This window comes from Maylandia zebra, linkage group LG4, assembly GCF_041146795.1.
Source record: "Maylandia zebra isolate NMK-2024a linkage group LG4, Mzebra_GT3a, whole genome shotgun sequence".
Classification (NCBI taxonomy): Eukaryota; Metazoa; Chordata; class Actinopteri; order Cichliformes; family Cichlidae; genus Maylandia; species Maylandia zebra.
The window spans coordinates 10752827-10765218 of NC_135170.1; the positions used below are offsets into that span (position 1 = coordinate 10752827).

Sequence of the window (12392 nt, forward strand, 5' to 3'; positions counted from 1 at the left end):
AATACAGTTTGGAATAACAAAATGTGTCTGATATAACTTTATCTAAACAAATAAATAATAAAACGTGCTTAGACAATTAGCTATAAGTCATAATCTGGAGTAAGTAAAAGTACAAACATTTTAGCATCATAATACACTTCCATACAGCAAAAGTACTCATGATGCAGTGTGCCCCCTATTTGGAATAATATACGCTAAATTATTGCATCATTATTATTCTTTAATGAATAAAGCACTTTAATTATACAGCTACACACTGCTGGGTAGCTTTATCTGTAACTGCTTTTCCAGCAGTGTGGGCCAGGGCCCCCTGGTGGACAGCGAACGTACTGCAGGCTTAAGTGATAACAAATTCAGTTTGAAAACGCTAACAAGTATGTACAGTTACATTTTTATATACATATATTTATCTATATAAACATTGTATTAAAACCGGTAGCAAGAACAGGTTAGTTTGTGATATTACTCATTACTCTGACCTAAATTTACTGCTCTGAGGTTGAAGTTGTGTCCCAGTGGCAGGTGGGTCACACATTGGCCGTAACAATGTCCACGTGACTGAGCAGCACTGGCATTTTATAGCCAACAAGACGTATTGAAAAAAACCTGGTAATTTAGGGCAGCTGTGGCATAAGCCTTACATTGGGTGGTCTTATAAACTTAAGCACTGCTTATCTGTTGATTTATATATTTTAAAATTTCAAAATAACATGTATAGTTTTTAGATAATTGATATGATTGTATATTTAAAAACAAGTTAATATAGAAATACTTAAAAAATTTCAGCTATGTGTAATCAATATTACCTCTGTGGCTGGTTTAATCAATATTAGTGCATAAAGACCAACAACCAAGCATCTACTGAAAGTGAGAAAACTTTATTTCAGAACACAAAATTAAAGAACGTGAGTTGTTTTTTAAGGGTAAAAAAGCAATCCAAGAAACAGAGAAATAACTGTTTACACTGATTTCACATAAGTCCTTCCTTCCTGCTTTTTTTTTTTAATCTCGACATTATTCGTGCCACGCCTCGAAGCAGTTCCTGTCTGCAATAAGACACAGGGCCACATCGCACTCCCTACACTTCCAGGGGGTAGACTGATATTCCTTCTTTATCAGCCTGCACTGCACGCAGGTCCTTCGTCCGTACGAGGCCCTCTTGCTTGCATCGGGTTGGTTGGAGATCGGCACGGGGAGGTGGCCACTCGGGCCTTTGGTAGGGGGGACGGCGACTGTTACGCCACACAGCTGGGCAGTCAGCTCCTCCAGGAAGGCCCTGTGAGTCATGGGTTCCTCGTGTTTCTCTCTGCAGAGCTCCTTGTGAAGCAGGAAGCTGTTGGTGGCTGCAATCTCCAGGAAGTGTAAGAACAGTAAACGGTACCAGCGTGATGTTTTGTGGTGTACAGAGTAGGATTGTGTCAACTGTTCTAACATATCAGCACCTCCCATGTACTTGTTATATTCCATGACAGGTGTCGGGCATGGAATGAATCCGACGGTCGACTTGCCATCCTCACTTTTCACTCTCCTCTCCACGGTGTGTCCAGAGAACGCCTGGTGGACTGTAGAGCAGATGCTGACCTCACAGAAGTCCTTCCACTTCACATAAACCACAGGAGGTTCGCGGATCCACCTCAGGGTGCCTTTGGGATCCTTTTTTGTCAGAGCATTTGAATGTGTGGTTGGGCAGCCTCTCCTGTTGTCTCTGTATGTTCCACACGCTCCAACATTGAGGCTCAGCAGGTCTCTAAAGAGTTTTGGACTGGTGTAGAAACTGTCCAGAAACAGGTTATAACCACTGCCCAGGTGTGCAGACTTTATCAGGGTCATAACAGAGTCGTATGCAAGCCCAGTGCCTGACTCAAACCGTGACTTTCCAGTGTACACAGCAAAGTCCAAGATGTAACCGTTGCTGCTGTCAGACAGAACAAAGAGTTTGAAACCCAACTTGTTTGGTTTTGCTGTCCCTTTCTGAATCATTCCAGCGTGGTTCTTCCTCACTATTGTCCTCTCACCAATCAGAAGCTTCTGCCTAGGGTGGTAAAACGTATTGCAGGCGTGTTTGATGGTGTCCATTAGGGGGTTCAATCGAAACAGATGGTCGTATTGCGGCGTTCCCTTCTGCCTGTCATTCTCAACATCTTCCTCGGGATCACTCATGTGGATGTTCCAAGATATCACCCGATACCTGTCCTGTGACATGACGTCAGCCGGAAACAGCACACTGAATATCGTGTTCTTTTTCCAGTAGTCACAGATGTTATCCAGTTTCACCAGTGAAAAGAAGAAAGTGAGTCCGACATAATTTAGGAACTCTGGGACGTCGAGGTCAGTCCATGAATACTTTTTGCCTTTTCCAATGTTTTTGGCTGCTTGTTTGTTTGTGTTCTCACAAAGAGTTGAAATGGCTTCATTGCTGAGAAACAGCTTGAAGAGGTCCAGCGGCATGTGTTTGTTGTTTGAATTCAATTGATGTCCGGGTGGTCGGGCTGGGACGAACCTGTTAGGCGGCGGACAAATGTCTGGATCGTTCTCTGTTTTCCAGGATTTGGCTGTTGAATGTGGAGATCTTTTTCTTTTATGGCCTCTCGTTACACTGAGTGAAGAACCGTCTTCTTCACAATAAGCAGAGTGGTTGGCATCTTCTTCACCAGAGGTGCAAGGCTCTGTGTGCCCATCCTGTTGATCATCATAACTGAAAGAAACAGAATAAGTATTATGGTCATTTATCTCAGGCCAGTGTTTTTGTGGTTCAAATGTTTCGCAGTATAAACTATAAAGAATGGTTGAAATTGCCTGATGCTGTTCCTCCAACCCATCCAGACTTAAACCTGTAGTGTAGGTTTGCTTATATCCTGTGCCTGGAAGGCCCCATCCCCCACAAGAATGTGTACTATGAAGACTATGGCTAAAACCCTAACCCCCACCGTCCCACCCACCCACAGACACACACACACAGTGTGACCAGATAAAGTCCAAAGGTGCAAGTAAAGAACATAGCACTCATTTCATCAGTTCATTTCACTGACCCAAACCCCTAAAATACACCTACACAATTAAGCACATGTTGATCTACTGCCATCAACTGTGTTATAACCACTTAAAAACTTCATTTTATTATTTATTCCTGCCACACGTCACGTGTCATACCATACTTACATATTATGCCATTTCTACTCCTCATTTATGTATTCATGAGTTTTCTCCAAGTGCAAAAATCTGTCCTGTGCATTATCATGCAATCACAGCTCTCTCTGAATATATTAACGTACTTTAAAATATATATTTTTAAATATTTTATATGGCTGGCTTACGGTCTGCAGGTTTTTATACCTGCAGTCTTGCTCTAAACACCATCAAACTCTGCCCGTACTAAAGCTGCATTAGCTTGTAAATACAGTATACTTACTCTTCCGCTGGATCGAGCCCCTCGTCGTAAGCTAGTTCGTCCTCCGTGAGGAAACTTTCTGCGCCAGACTCTCCTCCGTCCTCGCTTTCAAGCAGTTCAGGAGCAGCTTCGTCGTCGGAAGCCATCGTAGCCATCCAGGATTTTTTTTTTTAAAAGACACAACTCCTCGCGTGAAGAGTCTCTTTGGCGTCACGAAAGTGAAGTAGTTATTGTTTCCTCTTCGTTTTTTCTCTTTTTTTCTTCTGCGCAGTTATTGGCGGTAAATTTTCAATTGGCAGGGACTGCTTTGTTCTGACATCACTTCCGGTAAAGTTCCCTAAAAAAATGGTACAGATGTTTTGTTCTCGGCTAAAACAGCTTTTAGTCAGCAGTTCACTACTTTATATGTCTGTGTGTAATACATCCAAATGGAAAGTTCTCCCTTTAAATTATTAAAACTAATTTATCTTTCTGAAATAACTTAATTTACTTTAAAATGTATTTTTAATTATTTCTAGGCAACGTTTTGCCAAATTTTGTTCATTGTCATTGAGTGGTCATATAGAGCGATGCAGTTCTGCTAGCTTTTGATTGGGTAGCGGACGTCATGGATAAGAAGATACTCATATGTGCGAAAGTTTGCTTGTTGTCTTGTTGTCTTTGCTTTCAGCCTTGAATTTTAATGTTTTAGAGCTACCAAATATCCACAGAGCTTAGTTTCCTGTTTAAATACAACCTCATCTGTATATATTGATGAAACATCGAAGCAAAGATTTAAAATTTATATTTCTCACGTCATAAGATATATTGCCACTCATTTTTTGCTTGTAACAAAGTGTCTACAGATACAATTTCAAAGCTGTCTGTGTTATGCAGATGCAAAAATGGTTCACAGTTTGAGCTAGATGCTCAAATCTTTAAGGTATCAGTGTTAAGTTGCTTACTTTAAAAAAAAGAAAATCCTCTGAATACAGTCAGGTAACAGGACTGGACTGAAAATAAGTGAAAAAGCAGACAATGTGTAAAGAAGAACAGCTTTTAAAGACCTGCAGAAAGCCTGGAGAACTACTGAAATAATACTAAGAAAGTCTGTCTCCTTGGAAGTAAAGTGGTTTTGCACAGTAGTGTATAAAGCTTGATTGTGCCTTTCAGTGTTGTAGCTATACAAGAGTTACTACACACTTTTTACATGAACAAATTACAAAAATGTACTTCTAAACTATTAGAAGTTATACAGCCAGCAGATTTTTTCGGGGGGCCCTTATATTGCGAGGCAAACTTGGAGCCAATAAGCTCCTCGTCTTTTTGGGGCTTCTTGGTGTAGCTTCTTGTGACATTAAGTTCAAAACCTCTTGTTCTGTCCCCTGTTAATAGATGTTTTTTTAAATGGAAAAAAACAAAAAACAACTACAAAAAAAATGCTAACAATTGACAGATAATAGCTACAGGTTTTGAGAATACATTACATGCTACTTTGTTTCTCCATAAGGACTCTGTAGCCACATGTAGCCAAAGCCAGCTCAAACATGATTCAAGAAAATAAGCTTTAATGCCTCGTCATGTTTTCTGATATTGCTGCTGTGTCCACATCTCCCCTGTCATGTGAAGCATGACTCAGCAATCACACTTCTCATTTGACTCAGCAGCTGGAGCTTCACAGCTGTATATAAGAGGAGGGAGGGAGCTGAGAGGCCATGCACTGAGGAGCAACCGTTCAGAGGAACTGACCGGACACGCTGACAGCCGCCAGCTCTAAGGATCGAAGACTCAACTACACTTTACTGAATGTGAGTGAAATGCATTATATATGTATACTCTTACATTTTGTGTACCTATACTAAACCAATGAAACCATTTGAACAGATGGACACGATGAAGAGTGCGAGAAAGAATGAGACAGGAGAAGTCGGCAGGTATGGGAGATCACTTTACTGGAAATTTGCAGCTTTTGCACTTAAAGACATTTTAGGACATGTTGAATGATTGCTCCCTTTCTGTGTTTCCCTTCTGGCCTCAGCGATTTATCAGAGCAGATTAAAGCAGCCACTAAGGACAACCACGTGAGGGCTGAAAACACACAGCTGATGCTGAGTTACCAAAAGGGAGAGATCACTCTGGTTCAGTATAAGGTGAAGTGTGCACAGTGGCTGGATACACAAACCACTTTCTGTTCCTTTTCTTTTTTTTTCTTATAAGTGGATGTCTATCTTTATGCGTCTTTTAGGTCCTGCTGTGCTCCCTCTACGAGATCTACAGGGCTCTGGAAGATGAGATGGACAGGAATGCTTCCGATCCAGCCATTGCACCAATTTACTTCCCTCAGGAGCTTTCCCGTGTGGAATCACTGGAAAGAGACCTGGAGCATTTCTTTGGATCAGAGTGGAGGAAGAGAGTGATCGTCCCTGCAGCCACACAGAGATACGGCCAGAGACTGCGACAGGTGAGCACCGCGTTTTGACGTGATTCATGATTCATAACTCAGAGTGCACAAGAACCAGCGCAACACTTCCCCCTTCTTACATTCTCAGATCGGCAGAGAGAACCCAGAGCTTCTAGTGGCCCACGCCTACACTCGCTACCTCGGTGATCTCTCAGGGGGACAAGTGCTGGGAAAGATTACCCAGAAATCTCTCGGTCTGAGCAGCAAAGAGGGGCTTTCCTTCTTCCACTTCCCCGGTGTGAGCAGCCCCAACCGTTTCAAGCAGCTGTACAGGAGCCGGATGAACAGCATCGAGCTGACGGAGAAGGAGAAGGCCGCGGTGCTGGAGGAGGCCGTGCAGGCCTTTGAGCTGAACATACAGGTGAGAGACCTCAGGACGAATTTTTCTGTGCAAGCCCTGACCAAAAATGACACCAAGAATTGCTCCACAGTTCTCAGTGAACTCAGCTGAAAGAGGAACTGAAGCTAATGCACGTAGAGCCAAAATGCTGCCAACACGCTAATCCCTTTTTTTTAACCCCTTGTTTCCTCGTAGGTTTTTGATGACTTGCAGAAAATGCTGAGTGTTGCAACAGAAACTGCGGACCAGCACAAAGACAGATCCCCAGCGGCCGTCCTCCCGTCGTCATCCATCGTACAGTTCACCGTGGGACTGTGTGTTGCGCTGGCCACTATTGGAGTGGGAATGTATGCTTTGTAGGCTCTACCTGTACTTATACTGGTTGTGAATCATAGATTGTACATAATGGCTTTAGCTTCTGGGTTTGAAAAATGAAGGCAAACAGGAGAATACGTATGAATGATTTTAAAAGGAAGTCTTGAAGGTTCATGGTCTCAATCACCAGTTTAAGGCATACAGATAAAGATGAAAAGAGCTATTGTTACATCACCTAGTTGTTCCTCTTGGAATTCTCTTAATTTAAAAAAATGACTCAATTTTCTTCTGAATATGACCTCAAACCAGTGATCAGGACCACAGAAAAGTCCGGAAAGTGTTTAGCAAAGTCATGAAAGGTTGTTTGTGTCGCCCCCTGGTGGTGACTGAAGAGATTGTAGTTTTAAAAGGTGCTTCCACCTTGGCTTCACATTCCAAACCCAGAAGCTACAACCATATTTTGCACCGTCGATGGTTCTTGCAGAATATAAATTACATTTTGTGATGTTGCAAGACTTGAGGCGTCACTAACCAGTGAGTGGGATTAAAAAGGCTCCATCCATCTTTTATATACAGTGTGTGACATGCACATTTTGCACTTTACTCAGTTTGGCTCTGAAAGAGAAATCGTGACTGACAATCTGTCAACTCCAAGCCAAAGCAGTGATTTTACTTGTCATTTGTGTATATTCATCAAATCGTGTCTCTGTTTATGATCTGTTTAATAAAAAAAAAAAGAAATACTCTCAACATTTTAATGTGAATTTCAATACTTTATTGTTATTTATTTTTTTAAACACAGTATGCAGACATTAAGTAACATCTTTAGCTTGATACAAAGCACTAGGACCATCTTAGCAGTGACTCTTCATCCACCCTGTTGGCATGCATCCTGCTGTACAGAGCTACAGCTGAGATGAGACACTATTCTGGCAAACATAACACCACAAATGAAAACTATTTACAACAACAACAATATGGTTATCTCATAGAGCACTTTTCTCTACTTGACTCTGTAGAGCACTTTTCTCTGCATGCGGTGCTGAAGCTCCCCCCTCCTTAACATCAGGTGGAGGACTTTGTAGATGGCGTGCTCTGGATATTTCTGCAGGAAGGACAGAAAGAGGTCACTAACAGGACCCAGACCAAAACTGATTCTTTTGTCAGGCATGTAAAAAATGTTTCTGAGGTCTGTTTTTACATGACTGACAAAAGAGAACTGAACACTATTCCTGTAATCATCCCAATGGAACACGAAACACAAGCTGGGCACAGAGTCAAATCACTGTTGTGTCCCCAGGTTGATATTCTCACCTGTTTGGTGAAGTCCTGTATGATGCTGTGCTCTGACACTTGCGAGCCGATGGCGAAGCGTCTCTTCAGCTGCTTCTCGATGCGAGAGATCATTTCCTGGTCCTCCTGAGAAGTGAAGCCTTCCGCTCCTGGACACAAAATGTGGTTGGCATGCTTAGCTGAGGCTTAACACTTGGCTTCCAGCAAATTAAAAACAAAAACAAAAGATTCTTTAATGGAATAGCTAATATGGTTCAGTTTAATGAGGTAGATCTATCCACTAGACCCAAAAACATGACCAACGCCCACCTGAAAGGCTGCCAGACAGTGCAGCGTCCAGCGTGGAAACCTGGAAGAGCCTCAGGGCCTCATCCACCTCCTCTTCTCCAGCCACCGCCTGCAGCTTCATCTTAGCCAGCGACTCTGCGATGCGCACGACGGCCTCCAGCTGCCTGAAAACCCGAAACATCAGACAGACGATGAAGCGAGAAGATCCAAGTACTTAAGTTGGGGTAAAAAGACGCATTTACATGATCATTTATTAAAATAAATAAAAATCTACCTGACTGTGATGGGGATGGAGGCTCTTTTGTCGCTCTCCCTCTCGTGCTCTCGTGCTCCGCTCCTCATCACCACGTATCTGTTTTTTAGCTTCTCAGCAGCTGCAGCAGACAGCCGAGGACCACACTTACTGTAAATGGGCAAATTATTATTATTATTTATTTTTTAAACTAAGTACATGACAGTGTGTGCGATCAAACTAATATATGAACTCCAGGACACTTACGTTCTTGCATAAGCGATGTATTTCTTAAATGTGGTCAGCGGGATCTCGCCCTCGACACCCTCGGTCTGCGTCTGCGCGCTGAGGTGGACGTTCATCACGTGGCGAGCCAGCGTCTGTAAACAGACGCGTTCAAACAGTTACACTCTGTAACAGCTCCAACCACACGAGGGTTTAACGCCGCAGACCTTCGGCCTCCTTACCATGTCTCTCTGCTGGTCGTGCTGGTCCTTGATGATGAAGATCATATCGAAACGGGACAGGATGGTGGGCATGAAGTCGATGTTGTCTTCGCCCTTTGTGTCGTCCCAGCGGCCGTACACGGAGTTGGCTGCTGCCAGCACAGAGCAGCGAGAGTTCAGGGTGGTGGTGATGCCAGCCTGGGAGGAGAGCCCACGTGTTAGCTTGCCTTCAACACAGCGACTGCATTTTACTTTCCTTAAATGCACAAAGAGGCGATACCTTAGCGATGGAGATGGTCTGCTGCTCCATGGCCTCGTGGATCGCCACTCTGTCATCCTCTCTCATCTGGACAACAAACACAGTGTTATCTTTAATAATGAGGCCGGAGATCAACTGATAGTTTATTTTGTGCCAAGTTTGAATTCTTGTTTGCAACTTAGCAACTTGTGCTGCTTCGTTTTTACCTTGTCAAACTCGTCGATGCACACGACCCCGCCGTCGGCCAGCACCATGGCTCCCCCCTCCATGATGAATCCTCGGGTGCTGGGGTCCCTGAGCACGGAGGCAGTCAGACCGGCCGCGCTGCTGCCCTTACCGGAGGTGTAGACCTACAGGGGACAGAGTCGAGGTTCAGGATCAGTGTGAGGGGTTTACACCGGATTTGTCATAGTGACGACAATCCATTCAGGATTACTTACCCCGATGGGCGAGCATCTCTCAACAAACTTCAGCAGCTGAGACTTGGCTGTGCCGGGATCACCCAGCATCAGCAGGTTGATGTCACCTCTACGAGTGAGACCATCAGGTAGCCTGCAGAGGACAGAAAACGAAAGCACTGCTGGGTAAGTCAGGGACTTTTACAATAAAGGTGGGTATCTATGTATTGCGCTTAAAGCTCACCTCTTTCTTGAACCTCCAAACAGCAGACAGGTAATGGCCTTTTTCACATCATCGCTGCCATAGATGGATGGCGCTATAGACTGTGACAGAGAGTTGTAGACGTTAGGAGAAGCAGCCAGTGCCCTCAGTTCCTCCTCTTCCTGTGGGGAGACGGATCCAGTGGCACCACGGCCTAAAAAAGGAAAAAAAATATCCACACTTAAAGCCAGCTCTGCTCGCCTGAAACGCATCACACCCACGTCTTAATGCAAAACCTCTTCACCTGCGCCTTCTGTGTCCACCTGGATACCGACCACTCGCAGATAGGACGCACGAATACCCACGCCAACCCCTCTCTCTTTGCCTTTGGCTTTTGGTGCAGCCATCTTTTTGATGGAGTAAATACCCATGATGGTCACCCTGTTTCCTGGGACCACGCGGTCACACAGATACCTGAGAGACAGGTGGGAAAAAGCACGAGTGTAAAAGCAGCACAGCAGCAGAAAAAGCTCAGTGTCAGTCACACAGGTGCTTACCTGTCGCAGTAGAGCTGCAGGTGACGGGGCATCTCTCCGTGCGGTACAGCATCCGGGGACTCCTGCAGACGAAGTGTCTGGAAGTCGACGCAAACGCAGCGGTCTGGGATGATGAAGTAAGGGTCCACAGGACACTTTACCCTGCCAGCACTCTCACTGAGAAAAGAGGGAGCCTCGTTAAAGGTGATTCTGGGTGAGGAACTCGAGCGGAGGGACGTTACCCCATCATAATACTCACGAGTTGCACTTGCGCGGCAGGGCATAACCCTGCAGCCCTGGAGGCAGGGGGATGTTGGGGATGACGGCGCGGCAGCCGCGACACTGCAGACACACCTTGGTGGCCTTGGCTTTGACCGCCGTGGCAGAGATGATGATGCCGTGCACCTTCACCAGACGAGACACCTGCTCAGACTGCAGTGGACAGAAAAAGAAAAAAACAAGAAAAAGTGTGATCAACCTGTCAGTAACTCCTACAGTATGACACACAAAGAGGCCTGAGAGTACCTTGAGGCTGCGGATGGATGCGTGATGAGCGTCGCTCTTCAACGTGACCTGGATGTCCTGCACAGCCTCTTCCCCGACAGGCCGGGGACGGGTCACCTCATCGGCCACCTCCTTTGCGGCTTCCTCCAGCTGTAAATTAAAAGCAGACCTTCAGACAAATGCGTCGGACAGATGGATCGCCCACCGGGACGGAGTTTGTGCGGTGTGACATGCTCACCAGAGGCAGGTTCTCAGTCGGCAGCTTGTAAAGACAGTCTGACAGATCCTCATCGAAGCTGGCGAGGTCCTCCATCTCCACCTCCAGCCAGTACTCTCCCAAGGTGTAGTGTCGCTTCAGCTCATCTCTAGTTGAATTTAGGTACAAGTGAAAATAATGCAAATTCATAGGCTGGATGAGCCCAAAATTGGCACATTTAGAGCTTTAATGGCAAATGATTCAGATGCTTCACAAAAGGATCACAAATATAACTACTGTTGGTCTCTACATGTTATGAAGCTCAAGACGTGCTAGAGCAGGGATGTCAAACTCATCAGCCACATACATCCTACTTTAATCTTAAGTTGGCCAGAGCAGTTTCCTTTTTCCCCTTTTTTTATCATTGATCCACTGTAAAACAAAACCAGATAGTAGACAGAAAAGTTCAATTTAGTCATTTAACTGTTTAGCTATTACTTTGGTATAGAATGGATGACCATGGGGGAGGTCTTTATTCACAAGAAAAGCTGTAAAACTGATAAAAAAATATAGTTAAAAGTCCAACATTTACACACTCCTTCACATTTTCCAAAGCCTTTCCTTGGGCTACACTGGAGTCTTCGTCGGGCCGATTTTGGCCCTCGGGCCTTATGTTTAACACCTCTGTGCTAGAGTCTACATTTTCCACAAATTCAGCAGCCCCTGTATTTAGGCCTCCTGCCAGACTAATGAGCACTTTAAAAAAAATAATCTCAACAGTAACTTTGTAACAAAGACAGTTCTTATTAGCTATATTACCCATATTGAGATCAGATCCTGAACACTCAGGGTGCGGCTGTGTAACAAACAACAGCACGGTGCGATCGCTGTTACCGTACCTGTATTTATAGGTGAAGCCGGTGCGGTCGGTCCCCACTCTGAATTGTCGCAAGAACTCACGGAACCGCTTCTTGATCTGGATCCGCTTCTGTCCACCTTCGTCCCCGCCGGGGCCCTCTCCACCTCCGAAGCTGTCACTGTAGTACACTCCTGGGTCGTCAAAGCCAGACATGCTGAATGAACCAGGTCGCAAAAGACACGAAGAAAGCGGAGTGTAAGGAAGCAAACCCAGACAAAAACAACTTTTTCTTCTTAGTAAGAACTAAGCAGGATGTAAGGTGCCGCACACAAAGCCTCCTTGCGGCGTCTCTTTCGCGGGAAAAACTGAACTCCTTCCCTTCACTTTCCCGCGAGCCGCCTCTGCGTGGCGTCATCTCCGGCACTCTGATTGGCTGATAGGAAAGGCCGTGCATAGCTATTGGTCGGCGTGGCTCCTCGGAGGTGGGTTGTCAAAGTAAAGGTGGAGCTTGTGAGCACTGATGGCGCGAAAAAGACAGCAGGAGGAGGGTAGAGGGAAGCGTGGGGAGCAGGGGCGGAGCGTGGGGGTGGCTTACTGGGCTTAAGCCCGGGTTGTTTTGTCAGAAGCCCGGGGTCTTTTGGAGTGTAATTTTTTCATAGTTAGATGCCTGGCTGACAACTGTATAAAACAAAAAGT

At 45.0% G+C, this 12392-nt stretch overlaps 3 protein-coding genes across 3 annotated transcripts; 1 reads left to right on the forward strand and 2 right to left on the reverse strand.

Moving 5' to 3' along the window:
• Positions 1-862: 862 nt before the first annotated feature.
• LOC101463768 (piggyBac transposable element-derived protein 4) lies at positions 863-3707 on the reverse strand. Its single transcript, XM_004562978.4, has 2 exons — positions 3410-3707; positions 863-2695 (listed from the first exon to the last, which is right to left on the reverse strand). Exons 1-2 carry the CDS (start codon positions 3541-3543, stop codon positions 1015-1017), a joined length of 1815 nt encoding a protein of 604 aa, XP_004563035.3. The 5' UTR covers positions 3544-3707; the 3' UTR covers positions 863-1014.
• hmox1a (heme oxygenase 1a) lies at positions 3701-7226 on the forward strand. Its single transcript, XM_004562979.4, has 7 exons — positions 3701-3715; positions 5035-5175; positions 5252-5301; positions 5406-5517; positions 5613-5828; positions 5917-6189; positions 6364-7226. Exons 3-7 carry the CDS (start codon positions 5252-5254, stop codon positions 6526-6528), a joined length of 816 nt encoding a protein of 271 aa, XP_004563036.1. The 5' UTR covers positions 3701-3715; positions 5035-5175; the 3' UTR covers positions 6529-7226.
• Positions 7227-7235: 9 nt separating this feature from the next.
• Positions 7236-12091, reverse strand: mcm5 (minichromosome maintenance complex component 5). Its single transcript, XM_004562980.3, has 16 exons — positions 11737-12091; positions 10880-11006; positions 10663-10791; positions 10397-10569; positions 10159-10314; positions 9906-10075; positions 9644-9815; positions 9442-9553; positions 9208-9351; positions 9023-9088; positions 8764-8940; positions 8564-8676; positions 8339-8467; positions 8086-8228; positions 7798-7925; positions 7236-7588 (listed from the first exon to the last, which is right to left on the reverse strand). The coding sequence occupies exons 1-16, from the start codon at positions 11907-11909 to the stop codon at positions 7487-7489; spliced, it is 2214 nt and encodes a 737-aa protein (XP_004563037.1). The 5' UTR covers positions 11910-12091; the 3' UTR covers positions 7236-7486.
• Between the last annotated feature and the right edge of the window lie 301 nt (positions 12092-12392).

Excerpts from the sequence above, each read along its gene's own strand:
- LOC101463768 (XM_004562978.4), bottom strand. The coding sequence starts at position 3,543 with ATGGCTACGATGGCTTCCGACGACGAAGCTGCTCCTGAACTGCTTGAA. Across the intron at positions 2,696-3,409 it reads GGGCTCGATCCAGCGGAAGA|TTATGATGATCAACAGGATG; the intron begins GTAAGTATACTG and ends TGTTTCTTTCAG.
- hmox1a (XM_004562979.4), top strand. The coding sequence starts at position 5,252 with ATGGACACGATGAAGAGTGCGAGAAAGAATGAGACAGGAGAAGTCGGC. Across the intron at positions 5,302-5,405 it reads GAGACAGGAGAAGTCGGCAG|CGATTTATCAGAGCAGATTA; the intron begins GTATGGGAGATC and ends TTCTGGCCTCAG. Across the intron at positions 5,829-5,916 it reads ACGGCCAGAGACTGCGACAG|ATCGGCAGAGAGAACCCAGA; the intron begins GTGAGCACCGCG and ends TTACATTCTCAG.
- mcm5 (XM_004562980.3), bottom strand. The coding sequence starts at position 11,909 with ATGTCTGGCTTTGACGACCCAGGAGTGTACTACAGTGACAGCTTCGGA. Across the intron at positions 8,941-9,022 it reads AGACCATCTCCATCGCTAAG|GCTGGCATCACCACCACCCT; the intron begins GTATCGCCTCTT and ends CTCTCCTCCCAG. Across the intron at positions 8,677-8,763 it reads ACGACCAGCAGAGAGACATG|ACGCTGGCTCGCCACGTGAT; the intron begins GTAAGGAGGCCG and ends GTCTGTTTACAG.